Below are 15,915 nucleotides of genomic sequence, written 5' to 3'. Positions count from 1 at the left end.
TCTTTGGATATTTGGTATGTTTAGTAATATCTTATTACATGTTGGATATTTTGAATATTACCTTATTGAGTGTCTTGATTTTTTTTTTTTTTTTGTCCTTTTAGAAGTTGAGTTCTATTCTTACAGGTGATTAAGTTACTTGTTGAGCAATTTCATTTCTTCAAATCCTTTTAAAATTTTGTTAGAATGTGAGTCTAGAATAGTGGTTTTCAACTGGCGATTTTGCCCCTCAGAGGACATTTGACACTGTCTGGAATTGTTTTTGGTTTTCACGACTGGGGAGGTGCTACTTGCTTTTAGTGGATGGAAGCCAGGATGACTCTCCATAAAAAAGAATTTTTTGGCTCAATATTTCGATGTTGAGGAAAATTTGAAATTGAAAAACTGTAATGTGGAGGAACCTTTGCTTGGGGTTAAATTCTACTCCTGAAGTGTGACCCCTCTGGGACCTCTACAAAATGTCCAGTGTGATTACTGATGACTCTCTACTCTGGCTGGTTGAAGCTTGAATCTCTTATTGTCCTGTGTGAGCTCTGGGAGTTGTTCAGTTAAAATCTCAGTGATCATTTTGGCCTGCATTTGTGGGAGTTTCTTCCTGTAACCTGAGCCACCTAATCTCAGCATGGACACAATAGAATCCTTTTTTAGGTTTCTGGAACTCTTTCTTTGCATATTTGTCCCACAATTTCTAACTATCTCAGCTTCCACTATCATCTTCACCTCCTTAGTCATCAAGATTGTCAGACTCTTTGGGTTTCTCTTTCCTGTTTGCTGTACAGTAATTGTTTTCAGGTGTAGTAGGATTCTCATTGCTTATTTTCCTTCTCTCTGGCATCACAGTCCTGCACTTTCTACTGACCAATGTCTAACAATAATTTTTTAATGTATTTTGTGCAGTTTTCTAGTTGATTTCTTGGGAAGGAGAGGATCAATCCTTGTTATTACTTCATGGCCTGAAGTGGAAGTTTTATCTAAGGCTTTTAATTATGTCATTTAAGCAACTGGCTTATCTACTGGTTATTAGGGACTTAACTGTATGTTTATCTAGAGTAAAAATTCAAGATCAATTTTCAAGTAATTATTCAAGGTGTGGAGAGATCCGAAGGATGCCTTGTTCTTTGCTGTTTGTATTTCAGTGGGGTAATTTTGGAAAGTATAGCTTTTTTTTTTTGCAAAAAGTGTTTTGATGAATAATATTTTGCATGAGTAATCAACAAATGTACAGTGGCCTTAGGAATGTTTTCTTATAACATAATATTTAAGGGATCTATAGACTACCATAGTATGTCTTCAATATACCATAAATCATTTGTCATTTTATATCTTTTGTTTTGAAATTATCATCCGATAAGCTTGCCTTCCTTGGGAATTGGTATTCTGCCTATTCTGTTAATGTGAATTGGTAATGTCTGGTCTGTCTGTCTTCTCCCTCCCTCCCTCCCTTCTTTTTTGCTTGTCTTGTCATGGCAGTGAATCAAAATTTATTAGTCATAAAAATATATATTGACTCTTACAGTTACCAAATTTTCTTTTTCTTTATGCTATTTTGATCTAGGTCTGTCTATATTTAATTAAACTTTGTCACAGGCTATCTGAAATCCTTGTGAATACAGATCAGAACATAAAAAATAAATAAAATACAGATGTTTACTTAATAGCAACATCCATGTGTGAAAAAAATGCAAACTTAATTTTTTTAATAACACAAACCTCTTGAATAGAGAAACAAGAAAATTATATATTTTATAATAGGTATACTTTTATATTTTCAAGTCCTTCAGTTTCTGATAATAGTTCTTAATCTTGGTTTTTCTTCAGTCCTTAAGGTTATCACACTATTTTGTAGTACTTTTTGGAGATTTTCACATATTGAAGATTTTCAACAAGTGAGTTTTTCCTTAGAAGTGTGAGGAATGCTTTATCAGTTGCTTCTTAAATTAACTTACATTTTCTTGGCCGGAACATTTATCTGTGAAAGTTAGTCATTCACTTTTAACTTTTGGCTGCTGATCTTTTATGATTCAATGAATTATTTTTACTTTAAAGGTTAATTCTGTTGTACAAATGCCAATTGGTATGTTAGAAATGCTAAATAAAACAGTACTGCTTGAAATTATGGTTGATTTACTTGTTTAAAAAGAATAAATGCCTCCTAGAAAAAAAATCTCTTTCCTTTGGCTATGTATTAAAAGAAGCAAACAAGTAAAATTTCTTAATGTTCCCACTTTTGCGAATTTTGAGAAGAAAGATAGAAGCAGTATTTTTGTTGAGTCATTAACGGGACAAAATAATAAAATATGTTATTACCAATTGCCTGAGAATATATAATCAAATCTCTAGATATTTCAAATAATGCTAACATCAGTGACATCAATCATGTCTGGAACACTCTATCTCAGTTTGGTTAAGCTGAGGTTAGTAAAAGAAATTCTCCCAAACTGAATATTTTTATTTCACTTGAAGTGAATAAAAGAAAAAATATTTTTACCAAAATTATTATAATATTTTGTTAAAATTAAAAAATTGATAAGCACATACAAAAGTTGACCTAACGTATGTCATATGTCATCCTCCCTCCAGTGAAATCAAGTATGTTTTTTCCTTATTTACATGCCAAGTTAGATTCAAGCAGTAAGGAGCTTTACTTATGCCAGATAACCTCAGACTACCGGGTCTGTCTTCTGTTCATTTTCTGCATTTCTTCTCTGTGTCCCTCCTGTCATTGCAGTCATTGAAGAGCGATTTTTTTTCTTCTTTATTACTCATTGCTTCTAAATACCCATCTGACCTGCTGTGAGCTGGTAACTTTGGTTATCAGGGCATGTTGGTAGAATTTTCGGTTGGAGTTCAAGTGGGGCTGGGAAGATTGTGAAAGAATGGAGAGAGAAGGGATTTGTATCCAGTTAGGGTTCGGTAAGGATAGTTGAACCAGATAGTGCATTTGTAACTGGGGATGTGGAATCTCTAATTAGCCACCATTCCAAAGGCAGTTATATTAGCTCACCAAACATTTCTTGATTGCCTGTCATATGCTAGGCACTGGGGGTATAAGATTAATAAGATGTAGTTCTTTTCATGCTTGTGAGTGATAGATACTTTTAATATGATGTTAATGTTAACAAAAGACCATGAGATCTGGGTTGGGGCAGAGGAGAGCTTTATTTTCTATACAAAACAATCTGCAGACTGGGGAGTCATAGCCTTCAGTACAAGTGAAAGTGTGCTCTCCAAAGAACAAAGGGAAGATCTGGCTTACCTAGGGGAAAGTTCTCACCCTGGTTCTCAATCAGGTCTGTTTATGCAAATGAGGGATTCACACTTGTCCACTTCTGATTGGTTAACATAGTTGAGCCCTGATTGGGTGATTTCGCAGCCCCAAACCAGAAGTCTCTGTCACATTTCTTCCAAATGGCTGGTTGGGTAAGGGGGCTTTCTAGCTGCAGTTTATCTTGGCACTGAGGACAGGAACTGGTTTGGCTTGATTGTAGAGTGGGAGGTTCTGTGATTGTTTTACAACATCTTTCTGAGAATGCAGAGTAGGTGACTGATCCCTTGCCCAGCCATGGCTGCCTGGTTCTGTTTTACCTTTGAGCACCTCAGTTAGCTATGGGGTGTGCATTTTGTCTGTCAGCTGGAGGCATACTTTAACACTAGTAAAACTGAGATACAAGCATAAAGGAATGATAGTTAAACAAAGATAGTTTACACATAGCACTTACTATATTTCAGGCACTATTTACAAAGTCATTTAGTTATCATAACCCTGTAAGTTATATAACCTTGTTTTACAGATGAGGAAACAGGTGCAGTTTCTTTTGAAGGTCACTTGAGATTCTGTGTTTATAACCATTATGTTTTATTGCCAAGGGTGCTTTGAAAATACTCCCAACCTGGTATCTCAGTGAAGGCTTTTCATAAATCTGCATGAACTGAGTTTTAAATTATAAGTATGATTTGGGCAAGCAAATAAAGGTAGAGTTTTTTTGTTTTGTTTTGTTTTTTGCTTTTTGTAATCTGGCAGAGAGTAACAGAGTGAGCCACAACAAGGGGACATGAATAGTTCTGATAGGTGCTGAAGGGCAGGGCTGGTGGTGGGACACAAGCACCTGGAGCGTGAGATGTGAGGTGGAAGTGGTGGAGAGAGGCCGTGGGTTGAATGAGGGTCTGTGTGTAGAGGTTTTCGACACAGTGCCGAGTAGTTTCGCCTTTCCTCTGAAGGCAGGATGAGGTTGCTCTTAAACAGGAAAGTGCCTGGTGAGATTTGCATGAGGAGCAGTGACTGACTACAGCATGGCAGGACCAGTGGAAGCATCTCGGGGAGAGCCCGCTGCAGTCACTTCTTTTAGATGCCTTGTAGAATCCACAACGCTTGTTTTATGTGGAGATAGTGGGGAAACTGTGTTTGTACTATAAAAATCTATTTTATTGGGAATATTTAAAATATTTTGCTAATTTAGTATTGTAATTCTATACCTTCTGTTGTAAAGCTATAAATATCCTCTGAAAACTGGCCTTCCCCCCACCCCAATCAACTCCCTTAGGGCTGTTGTTTAAACGGCTTTAGCCTAAAGAATTAAAACTGTGGACCAGTTATTATTGTTTTTCAATTCTTTCTTTCCTAAAACATTAAAAAAACAAACTCAAAAAACACTTTTTCTTTTGGCTTGGAAGAAATGCTGGAAATAGTGAAAATTGCAAAACTGATTCTTGTAGCACTTCCTTTTTATGCTATTTTGAGAAGTACTCAATTCCTCATTAGAATTAGCAAGGTTATTTGAAATAATTTTACAAGTAAAAAGACTTTCAGAAAAAGCCCTGTGACACAGATCTTAAATGTATTTACTGATTTAAATTGTAAATTGTCAAGAGTTAATCTTGAATAATAGAGATATGCTATTAGATTTATAAAAGTATTATTTTAATGGGAACATGCTGTGTGGAGGAATTGCCTGTCAATATAATAAGACTGTCACTGTATTTCTGGTTTGTTTTCTCTATACCACCAGTAGTTGTTTATATTAGGGCTTTTTAGTTTTTCTGTTTTAATTTTGTAAGGGCTGCTCTACTTTTAGTTTAGATTTTTATTACTTTTTTCTTTTGTTTTTTTGGGATAAGAGGATATTGCCTTAAATATAAATTGAAGTTTCTTTGTGGTTAAATATATGGCTAGTTTTTGTCAAGTTTTTTGGAAACTTGAAGAGAAGTTGTACTGTTTGAAATGCTGAAAGTTCAAATCTATTCATTTTAATTAATTTCAAAAAGATTGAGTTAAATCTGTAAATCCATATCAGTGACAGGTTTTGCTTGTTACTGTATGTTATTCAGATCACAAGACTCATTTCTATTGGGTCTTTACTCTTAATTATAAGTTTTGTCAGTAGAAAATTATCCTCTTTATCTAATTATTTTTTGTCCCAAATTAGTCACTATTCATATTACTTAGATTTTTTGTTTATATTCTAATATACATGGAATTTTTAACCTTTTATGCACAAAGATAAGATTTTTAACCTTTTTGTTGTTTATATATATAAATTTAAAATTTTTGTTTTTTACTTAAGTATGAAATCATACTCCTTATATAGAAGTTTAAACTTTTTACAGTATGGTTATGCTTGTTCCACTCTCAGAAGCTTTTGCTATCTATTTATTTATTGATTGATTGATATATAGGTTAGTCTTCCCTCTACAGTGATTTGGAAAATCATAGTGATTATCATAGTTTTATTTTCACTTTTGTTAAAACTGAAGTTTATCAAATGATCCACGTAAATAACAAAACATAATTTACCCATTATGTAATTATTTTATTGTGGTAAAGTATACATAATGAAATTTACCATTTTAACTCATTTTGAGTGTATAATTAAGTGACCTTAACTACATTTACATTGTTACGCAACCATTACCATTGTCTCTCTTTAGAACTTTTTCGCCAGCTCAAACTGAAACTCTGGACCCATTAAACAATCACTTCCCATTCTGCCTCCCCCTGCCTCTGGTACCTCATATTAGTGAAATAATATATGTGTCTTTTTGTGTCTTACTTATTATAATGTTTTAAACGTTCATCCATGTTGTAGCATGCATCAGAATTTAATTCCTTTTTAAGGCTCAATAATATTTTCTTTTCTTTTTTCTTTTTGGAGACAGTCTCACTTTGTTGCCTGGACATGAGGGCAGTGGCATGATCATAGCTCACTGCGACCTCAGACTCCTGGGCTGAACTAATCCTCCTGCCTCAGCTTCCTGAGTAGCTGAGACTATAGGCACGTGCACCATGCCCAGCTAATTTTTATATTTTTTGTAGAGACAGGGTCTCACTGTGTTGCTCAGAGTGGTCTTGAACTCCTGACCTCAAGTAATCCTCCCTCCTTGGCCTCCCAAAATGCTAAGATTGCAAGTGTGAGGCCACCATACCTGGCAATATTTTCTTGTGCGTATATACCACATACCACATTTTGTTTATCCGCTCATCTGTTAATGGACACTTGCATTGTTTCTGCATTTTGGCTGTTGTGAATAGTGCTGCTATGAACATGGGTGTATACAAATCTCTTTTTGAGATCTTGCTTTTAGTTCTTTAGGGTATATACCTGGAAGTGGAATTTGCTAGATCATATGGTAATCCTACGTTTAATTTTTTGGAGAAATTGCCATTATCTTTTCCACGGTGGCTGCACCATTTTACATTTCCACCAACAATGCAAAAGGGTAAAAGAGTTCCAGTTTCTTCACATCCTTGCCAATATTTGTTTTTTTTTGGTGGTTTTTGTTTTGTTCTTTTTTTTCTTTTATAATAACCATTCTATGGGGTGTGAACTATTTCATTGTGACTTTGAGCCTTTATGTAATTTTTACAGGTTTCATATCTTTTAGTTGTGTTTTCTGTATATTTACCCTTGAATTTAAAAAATTCTGACATATTAGATTTTTGTTCTTTGCAGGTTATTTCTCATTTTTGTTTTCATATATTTTCGATGGAAAATTGAGAGCAAAAAGTGAAGAACCGCAGTGCTTTTTTTTTTCACTACTATCTTACCAAGGCTGTCCTTTTACCAGCTAGTTTATGGAGCATGTCAGTATATCTGTGATACATTTTGGTCTGTATTGTTGTAACTTGTAAGTCAGTCTACTATGCTTTAGCTTCCTCCTCATATTTATGTATACCTTTCAATTTAAAAGGTATAGTTTCTATTTAGTAAGTTATTTAGAAATTTATGATGGCAGAACATTTTCCACTTGAAACAACTTTATTACCTAAAGAGAGTTTATGTAATTTGATATTTAATTTTTTTTTAATTATTTGACTCTCTTTGTTTCATTTCTTTAGTAACTTTGGGATCAATTTGAGGATGGGGATCATGTCTCTTTTACTAACACTTCTTTTTTCCCATTATGCCTGACACTGTTAGGCATGCACTAAACATAATAAATACTTGATGAGAGATTTGTATGCATATGTTCCAAGTTATAACAATTAAGCACTAGAAACTAGGAGGAATTTATGATTCATTAAGCTTTTGTATTTTATTTTTTATTCATTATTAGTTAGGATTCATCCCATTAAATACATAAATACTTAAAAGTTGTTAGTTTTTAAAAAATGTGTGCCTATCTTCCATACTTTTTTATTATGTCAGCAGGTATTAGTTATTCTCAGAGGAATAGATTTTTGTTTTGGTTTGTTTTACTATCTAATGATAATATTTTTAACTGTTCCCAGTGGCATTTGCATACTAATATTCGTTTTTTTCCTGTGTTTTTTGTTGTTTAAATGTTTTCAGAAAGAGAAACTGCTCCTGGTTTTGGGGTCCCTTGGAGAAACCATGTGCTACCATAAAAGTAGTGTCAGCTTGGAACAGCCAGAAGTGATGGTCGTGCACCACAGAATGGCCTTTATCAGCATTTCCCTGTTGGCAGTACGACTATTACAGATGCTTCTACCTGTTGAAAAGGTAAGGCAGGTAATGCTGCGTTGTAGTTTAGTGAATATTATAAATAAATGCTGTGTTGTGAATTTCTTCTGATCATTTGATAGTGTGAAGATATTCTGCTTTAGACCATTTTCAAAATTAAGTATAGGTACAGAGATTATATAGGAAATGTAGAAATTGAGAAATGGCTAACATTTTGACCAATTTTGACAAATCATTTGATAGAAGATTATTTTTTAATCTAGCAATTGTTTTTATTGCATACGTTATATTGTAGTTCTGTACAATTGTTTGTTTATTCCTTCACTTATTTATTCAGCTAATATTTTATTGATTGCCTACAGTGGGCTAGCAGTATTAGGTGTTGGATATAATAAGTTAGAATTAGTCCTTGGCCGCATAGAACTTAATCTATGTAAAAGGCAAGACTTGCTCTTATCAGTTATATACATGTATATGTTTGACTTACCTGGTTTCATTTCTTTAATAACTTCAGGATCACTTTGATGGCAGGGATCATATCTTCTATACTAATACATTTTTCCCAATTAAGCCTACCTCTGTGTTCAGCAAATAGTAAGCTTGATAAATACTTGCTATTTGTACACACACACACACACACACACATGTAATTGATACATTTGATGTATCTTTTAATTGAATGGAAATCATCGAAAGCCTATTGATCTCATCTCTGCAAGGGAGTGTCTTGGTTCTTATCATTAGTATCAAGGCTAGCTTTTCCTTCTCTACAGCTAGATACATGTTGCCAGAGTTCTTTATTCATTCATCATTTCGTAAGTTCCTTGACACATGGAATACAAACAGTAGTTTCCAGAAGTACTTCAGAAATTATTTCATAGTTAGCATATGTTCATGTTATGTAACCTGTTCTTTTCCTTGTTGTTTTGTCTATTCAAAATAGTGTCAGAAATGCTTTAGTTTCTAAGCGTTGATCAGATTAAGTTGGTTCCTTAGGACTGTCATAGTTCCTATATTTGTTGTTCTTTACGTATATTAGTAATGTGTCATACATTTTAGTAACTTAAGTGATTTTTTTTTTCTGATAGCACACATTTCTCTAGGAGGTTTCCCATTTGTCTGTATCCCTTCTGCCAGCAACTTAATTGCTTAATATTTTTATTTTGGCAATGTATCAAAAGAATTTCAGGAATTATGTGTCTGGTGATACTAAATATCCTGGTGTTTGTCTGACTCAACTAGTTAATATTTGATATTTAGGAATTTGTTTTAGTGTCTAAACTGTATTTGTAGTTTGAGTTACTTATTATATGAATTCATGTTTTAGTTGTCTTTTGAAAGTTCTTTTTGTGATTAACATGTTATTTTAATTATCTTTTACAAAGCTGCTTTTTTGTCCTTAATAGCAGTAAACTTTCTTCTATACTAGTCTTTTTTCTAGTACTTTCTTTTTTCTCATTTTCTATTTTTGCCTAGCTCTTTCTTTTCTTAAGCATTGGTCTTCTAAATCTTAAACTATTATTCAGAAAGTAAATTGCTCATTTAAAAAACATTTTAATGTACAAAGAAGAAAAATTCATTCATAATTTCAAATTAGTTTTGAGACTTTTTCTTTAAAATCAAGTTGAGAGCATCTATAAAAATTATTCTTTTTTTTTACCATTTATTCTTATCTAATATGTTTTTCATTTAATTAGGCACTTTATATATTTTAAGATGCTATTTAATAATATTTTAATAATGTTCTATAATTTGCACACTTTTTTTCTAGAAATGAAGCATTTAGTTTTTTTAAGTGTTTGAAAAATAATACTATGTTAAATATGTATACACAAATATTTACTCATATTTTAGATTCTTAAGTTCCTAATATTTAATAGAAACATTTCTGGGTCAAAGACTGAGAATGTTCAAACATGTTTTTATTATAAGCATACTTTTAAAGTGTTATAATTCCACAAGTTTTATTGTTTTTACTAAAGAGTGGGTAAAAAAAAGGGGTAAATGGAAAAGATAATTGTGAGACTATATGGTAGAAAATTATTAAAAAGAAGCAGTTTTGAAAGCTGGAGGAAGTAGAAAGTGTCCAAGGCCACTGTGCTAATCACAGTTTCTGAAATTGTGCAGTATTTTAATTGGGACACTTACATTTTTAAATAATTTTTGATACTCTGTCAGAAAAAAATTTGTTAAATTCTGTGAAGGCTTTCTTTTTGAAACTTTTTTTCATTGTGGTGTAACATACATTCAAAAAATTACACAGTTCAATACATTTTTACTAAGTGAATATATCTGTCTTTAAAAAGTGACCACCCCTCCATAATAGGAAATAGAACATTACCAGCATTCCAGAGGCTCCATTACCTCTCCTTCCTTCCCCAAGCCAAACTCTGACTTATATCACTGTAGATCAAAAGAAAATTTGTCTGTTTTTGAATGTTGTTGAAATGGAATTATATGTACTCCCCCAACTTTTTTTTGCGATTCATCACTCTTGTTGCTTGTAGCAGTAATTTGTTAATTTTTATTGCAAAATACTATTCTATTGTATGAATGTATGTTAAAGATGATTTTAGTAGGCGTAAATATTTCTTTGAAAACTTCTTACTATATTTTCAAATGTGAGGCTATATCTCTGACTGAATGTTAGTGGTAAAAATATCTCCAATGGTTCCTACACAAGTGTTTTTTGGTATACTCATCATTGGAGAAAGAAAGATGTGGCACACTAAAATGGAGGTAGAGGAGAAATTAGGACAACTAGAGAACTATTTCCTATGCCTTTTTGTTGCCTTTAGTTATTAACCAATATGCAGTTTTGTTCTGTAGAATTCTGCAGAGCATATAGTCCAAAATCTATTATCTAGTGACTCTTATGTATGCAATATATTACCACGTCATCTGGGAAAGCAAGAGTTAAGCATTAAATTTTAAATATAATATTTTGGGCCAGGCGTGGTGACTCATGCCTATAATCCTAACAGGAGTTTGAGACTGGAGGATAGCTTGAGGTCAGGAGTTTGAGCAAGAGTGAGACCCCATCTCTAAAAAAAAATAGAAAAATTAGCTTGGTGTGGTAGCGTGCACCTGTATTCCTAGCTACTTGGGAGGCTGAGGCAGGAGGATCGCTTGAGCCCAGGAGTTTGAGGTTGCAGTGAGCTATGATGATGCCACTGTACTCTAGCCGTGGTGACAGAGCGAGACTTTGTCTCAAAAAAACAAACAAAAAAAAATGTATTTTTATCTGTCTGTCTATCTATCTGTCTATGTAGTATTTTACTTTAGGGCAAATAACATCACTTGTGTTAATTTATAACTTTTATTCATTAGTCATATGTTTCTGAAGTAACTTTCTGTTTTGAAGAGTGATAATTTTCCAACACATAAGTGTTAACAATGCAAGAATTCCAGTCTTTTAAGATAGGAATTGCATTTAAAATATGGGTATCTTAATAGTATATAACTGCAAAATTAGCGATTCTACAACAACTTGTTATTGAGTATTATAAATGATCCATGTATAGATTGAAATATTGATGGAAAACTTATCGTATAAATTGTATCATATAGTATATTGCTTTTTTGATTATATTTTTTTCATCTATGTGTTTATTTGGGTAGGAATCAAATTAGAAAAGAATATTGTATTTTACTTAGTTTAGTGCTAGTATAATATGCAGTTAATTTTCTATGCTTTATTTGAAGGTAGTTTTTAAAAACAAATATCTAATTTTTGGTAGTTCTTTTAAATATATCTTGGAACTTTATTAGAACAGTTTTGGTCATTGTAGGAGATTGCAGTTAAGGTATTTGTTTATAGATGGCTGTATTTGTTTTGATTAATTAAGTGCTTTAAAATAAGATCTAGACAAAAATGCTATTTCCCTGCTGCTACATTTCTGCTTTGGCTTATATAAATGTGAGGTTATGCTGCCCTCTGTCTGTTGCTAGCCCACCAGCAATTGAAGTGTAATTTGGACTCTGAAACTTTTTATCTTTGAACTGGTTTTTTGAGTTGCCACTTACCAAATATATAATTTCAGTGTTGAAAAATGAACACGAATGTATGTAGATATTTCCTGAATTTGACAAAATGTTCTCAAAGGCCTGTTTTGAAACTGATGTTTGTTGATTTAAATGATTTTGGAGAATACTCGTGTATAGGTTAAAATGATGTGTTGGTAATCTTGTGAAAAATATGCTGGGTGGATAAACCAAATTGGTAAAACAAATGAAAGTAATTTCATTTGGGGAAACATCTCGGAAATGAGAGCTAAAAGTACTGGCCCTGTGCTAGAATCAGAAACACTGAGCATCTTAGATACTGCTATTACTCTTTCTCAACTAGCCAAGCAGACTGAGGGTAAAGAATTTATAGCAGAAGGCCTTTGGCTTTTCAGTGAGATGTACGAGGGCAGTCTGGAAAGTATCCAGCCATTGTTAATATAACGAGTGGTCACGTGGCTGGATACTTTCCGGATAGCCCTCATATAAAACCTAATGATTTGGCCAAGCCAGTTGAGTGACTGAAGATTACCTGAAGATATTCTTGCATATTCTCATTCATCAGGTCTAGGGTGGGGCCCAAGAGCCTGCATTTCTAACAAACCCTTAGATAATCCTGTGGCTGGATTTAGAGAAAACAATATTATACCCCTTCCCCCGCCAGTGCACATGAGATGATGTTGTCGATTCTTTTTTAATAGTGGTGATAGATTTGCACTGAACGTCTTCACTTGTAGTTCCAAATAACATGTGACTAATGCTTCTATATGCAGGACAACTGTCTTAAAATTGTAATTAGTCCACTGGGTCATGAGAGGATTAAGCTTCTGACCTGAGCATGTTGCTTTGAATTGCTAAGATAAGAGTTTCAAATATGGGTATGCAGAGTGAAAATGTCAGAATTCCTCCGTGGTGAGGTGAAAAGAGGAAAGGAAATTAATATTTATTGAGTGCTATATGCTGTATGCCTTGCTTAATGCTTGTTTAATTCTCACAGCAGCTATTAATTTTCTGACTAGTGTCAGAGAAAACTCTTTCAAACTAGAACAATAGTGCCTTTAGAGTAAGACCCACTAGGATTTACTATCTTAGCACTGTGTCTGACTCACTAAATCTCCTTTGCTAATTCTTCTTTATCGTCCTATTTTTTATTTATTTTATTTTATTTTTTTTGAGTCTCCCTCTGCCGCCCCGGGTAGAATGCCGTGGTTTCTTCATAGTTCACTGCAGACTCAAACTCCTGGGCTCGAGTGATCCTCCGGCCTCAGCCTCCAAGTAGCTGGTACTAGAGGCGCCCACCACCAGGCCTGGCTAATTTTTCTATTTTTGGTAGAGATAGGGTCTTGCTCTTTTTCAGGCTGGCCTGGAAGTTCTGAGCTCAAGCGATCCTCCCGCCGTGGCCTCCCAGAGTGCTAGGATTACAGGCGTGAGCCACCGTGCCTGGCCTGTCTTCCTAAGTCTTAAAGGAGTAGAACCCCAGGACTGACTGTAGCCCTAGTGAAATATCACTGTGTGTGAGATTTTGAAATGCCATCTATTTGTTGATGCCTCCCAAATTTATATTTCCAGACATATCACCCGAACTCTAAACTTGTATATATTCGATGTCCTTTTTGACTTCTTCACTTGGATGACAATAAATATTTTCCAATTTAACATGTCTCAAACTAATTCTTTGCTTCTCCTCACAAGTGTGTTCTTCCTATAATCTTCCCTATCTCAGTAAATGCCAGCTTCATTCTTTAAGTTGATAGTTGATCAGGCAAAAACCTTAGAGTCAGCCTTGATTCTTGTGTTTCACTCACAGCTAGATCTAATCCCTGAGCAAAACTTGTTGTTTCTGCCTTGAATATCTATACAGAATCTGAACTACCTGAGTTGAACCCACCATCCTATCTTGTCTGGATTATTGCAGTAAACTCTTCATTGATCTGTCAGCTTCCACCTTTGCACTTTACTATATGTTCACTACAGACTGATCTTGATACTTGCTTGAAATCTTCCAGTGGCTTCCATCAGCAAACAAGTCCTTAAAATGGATGACCCAAAGCCTTACCTGATCTGGCCCACCACTCTTCTCTGACGCCATCCGGCACTGCTAGCTACACCAGCTTCCTGCAATCAAATACACCCTATCTCTGAGCCTTTGTACTTGTTTCGTCTTCTATGAATGCTGTCACCCAGAAATCCACATGGCCCCTGACCCATCCAGGGCTCTACTTCAGTGTCACCTTACTGCAGAGGCCTTCCCTTCCTGCTTTAAAGTAGTAGCATTTCCCTGCCTCCATCCCATTCCTTCTCTATTCCTTCTCCATTTCTCTCCATTCCAATCCCGCTTTAAAAAAATGTCCTGGCTACACCTGACATCTTATGAAGTATATTGGTTTACTTTTCTGCTTTGTCCAGTAGAATGTCAACTTCATGAAGGCAGAGGTTTTGTTTTGCTCCCTGCTATATTTCCAGGATCTGAAACGGTGCCTGGTATATAGTAGAGGAACATAGTAGGGGCCTGATTAATATTTGCTGAATGACTGAAAAATAGATAATCAGGTCATTTCGTTTCTCTCACTCCCCTTTTCCCCCCACAATAGAGTTCTTCACAGAATAATGAAATTTCTCTTGACTTCCTAATTTTTTTTTCTAAATTCTTTCTGATTCTTTCTAATTTCCTTTTACTAGTCTGGGGTGTTTTCATACATTGTAATCTAACAATCTGATTTCTGTAGTTTCTGATATTCATTTGGCAACTTTATTCGTTTAAGGGTATCATTGTTTAGGTGATTTAGCTCTTAATCCTAGACTTTCACGTAGTTAGTGATTATCTTTAAAATAGGTTATCCACGCAATAAATCATGACCAAACTCACTTTACTAAAGGCAGCAGCATTTCGGCCATAATAGTATGCTGTGTCAAAAGATTTTCTCTGAACATTGAAATTTAAATCCTTTCTGTTTCTTTAATTGATATTTAGAATCTTGTTACAAAGCTAGAAACATTAAAAAAACCCAGTTATTTCAGTTTTGTATTCATTGATTTAAAGTTATAAAATGTTTTGTGTATTTCATTTGGGCATGTTGATTTTATACTAAGGGGCTATCTTCTGTGAGTATTCTAGAACAATTTTAAATATGTTGAATTTCTCCTTTCCCTTCTAAAATATGAAACCAAACAAAAAATCAATTTCAGTTAAAGTCAATCTATAGCTATACTTGATTTAGTGTTATTCAATTTACTGTGTGGTTAATAAACCCTGAGTTACTTGTTCAGCTATGGGATGGGTAATTGTTCTTGTCTTCAAGAGTTTATTGCATTATTGTGGATATTTGTAAGCATTTGCACAAAATACTTAGAGAAAAGGGCCTTGTGCCTTAGTAGCAGAGGTGTAAACATGGTGCAGGGCTCAGGGAGAGAGTAATACCATGTGTTGTTTTGGGGAGGAAGAAAGTATCCGGTATCCCAGCTTTTAGAAAGAGTTGATATTTGGACATTTTGGGTAGAGAAAAATTGCATTGAACAAAGGCACAGAGGCAAATGGTGTGTTGGGAAATAGGATTTTCTTTGGAAAAAGCATAGATTTTATGATAAAGAATTGCTAATAAGGAAGGTGTATTGAGATTATAGTCTACCATCGTTTTCTTTTTTAAAAACATTTCAACTTTTTTTTTTTTAATTCATCAAGGCAAGTGAGTTTTTGCCAGAGCCTATGTCAGCAGCATTATTTCTCCTTTCTTTGGACATGCCTATTTCTTTGGAATATCCAAATATTCACGAAGCTGTTGTGGCCTATTTGGAACAGCTGAATTCTGAAAACTACAGTATTTATAAACGAACTGCAGAGGCCGCTTATTCAATTGAATGTACTTGCAACTTCCTGTCTGACGTTGGAAAGGAGGTAAAAAGTTTTGCTAATATCTCTTTTAGTGCCTGAGCCCCTATAGTGAGCAGATTACATTATATAAGAATCTTATATAATATATTCACGGAAGTGACA

General features: G+C 34.2%; 1 protein-coding gene across 1 annotated transcript in view; it reads left to right on the top strand.

Annotated features, from left to right (window-relative positions):
• The window catches only part of RTTN (rotatin), a 243,188-nt gene that overhangs the window by 31,153 nt on the left and 196,120 nt on the right, over positions 1-15,915 (top strand). The window contains 2 exon segments of the mRNA XM_012657577.1: positions 7,788-7,958; positions 15,604-15,816. Coding sequence (XP_012513031.1) covers positions 7,788-7,958; positions 15,604-15,816 — 384 coding nt within the window.

The sequence above is a fragment of the Propithecus coquereli genome, unplaced genomic scaffold (assembly GCF_000956105.1).
Source record: "Propithecus coquereli isolate 6110/MARCELLA unplaced genomic scaffold, Pcoq_1.0 Scaffold55, whole genome shotgun sequence".
Lineage (NCBI taxonomy): Eukaryota > Metazoa > Chordata > Mammalia > Primates > Indriidae > Propithecus > Propithecus coquereli.
The sequence above is the reverse complement of the archived record's forward strand: the minus strand, read 5'-3'. Positions and strand labels throughout refer to the sequence as shown.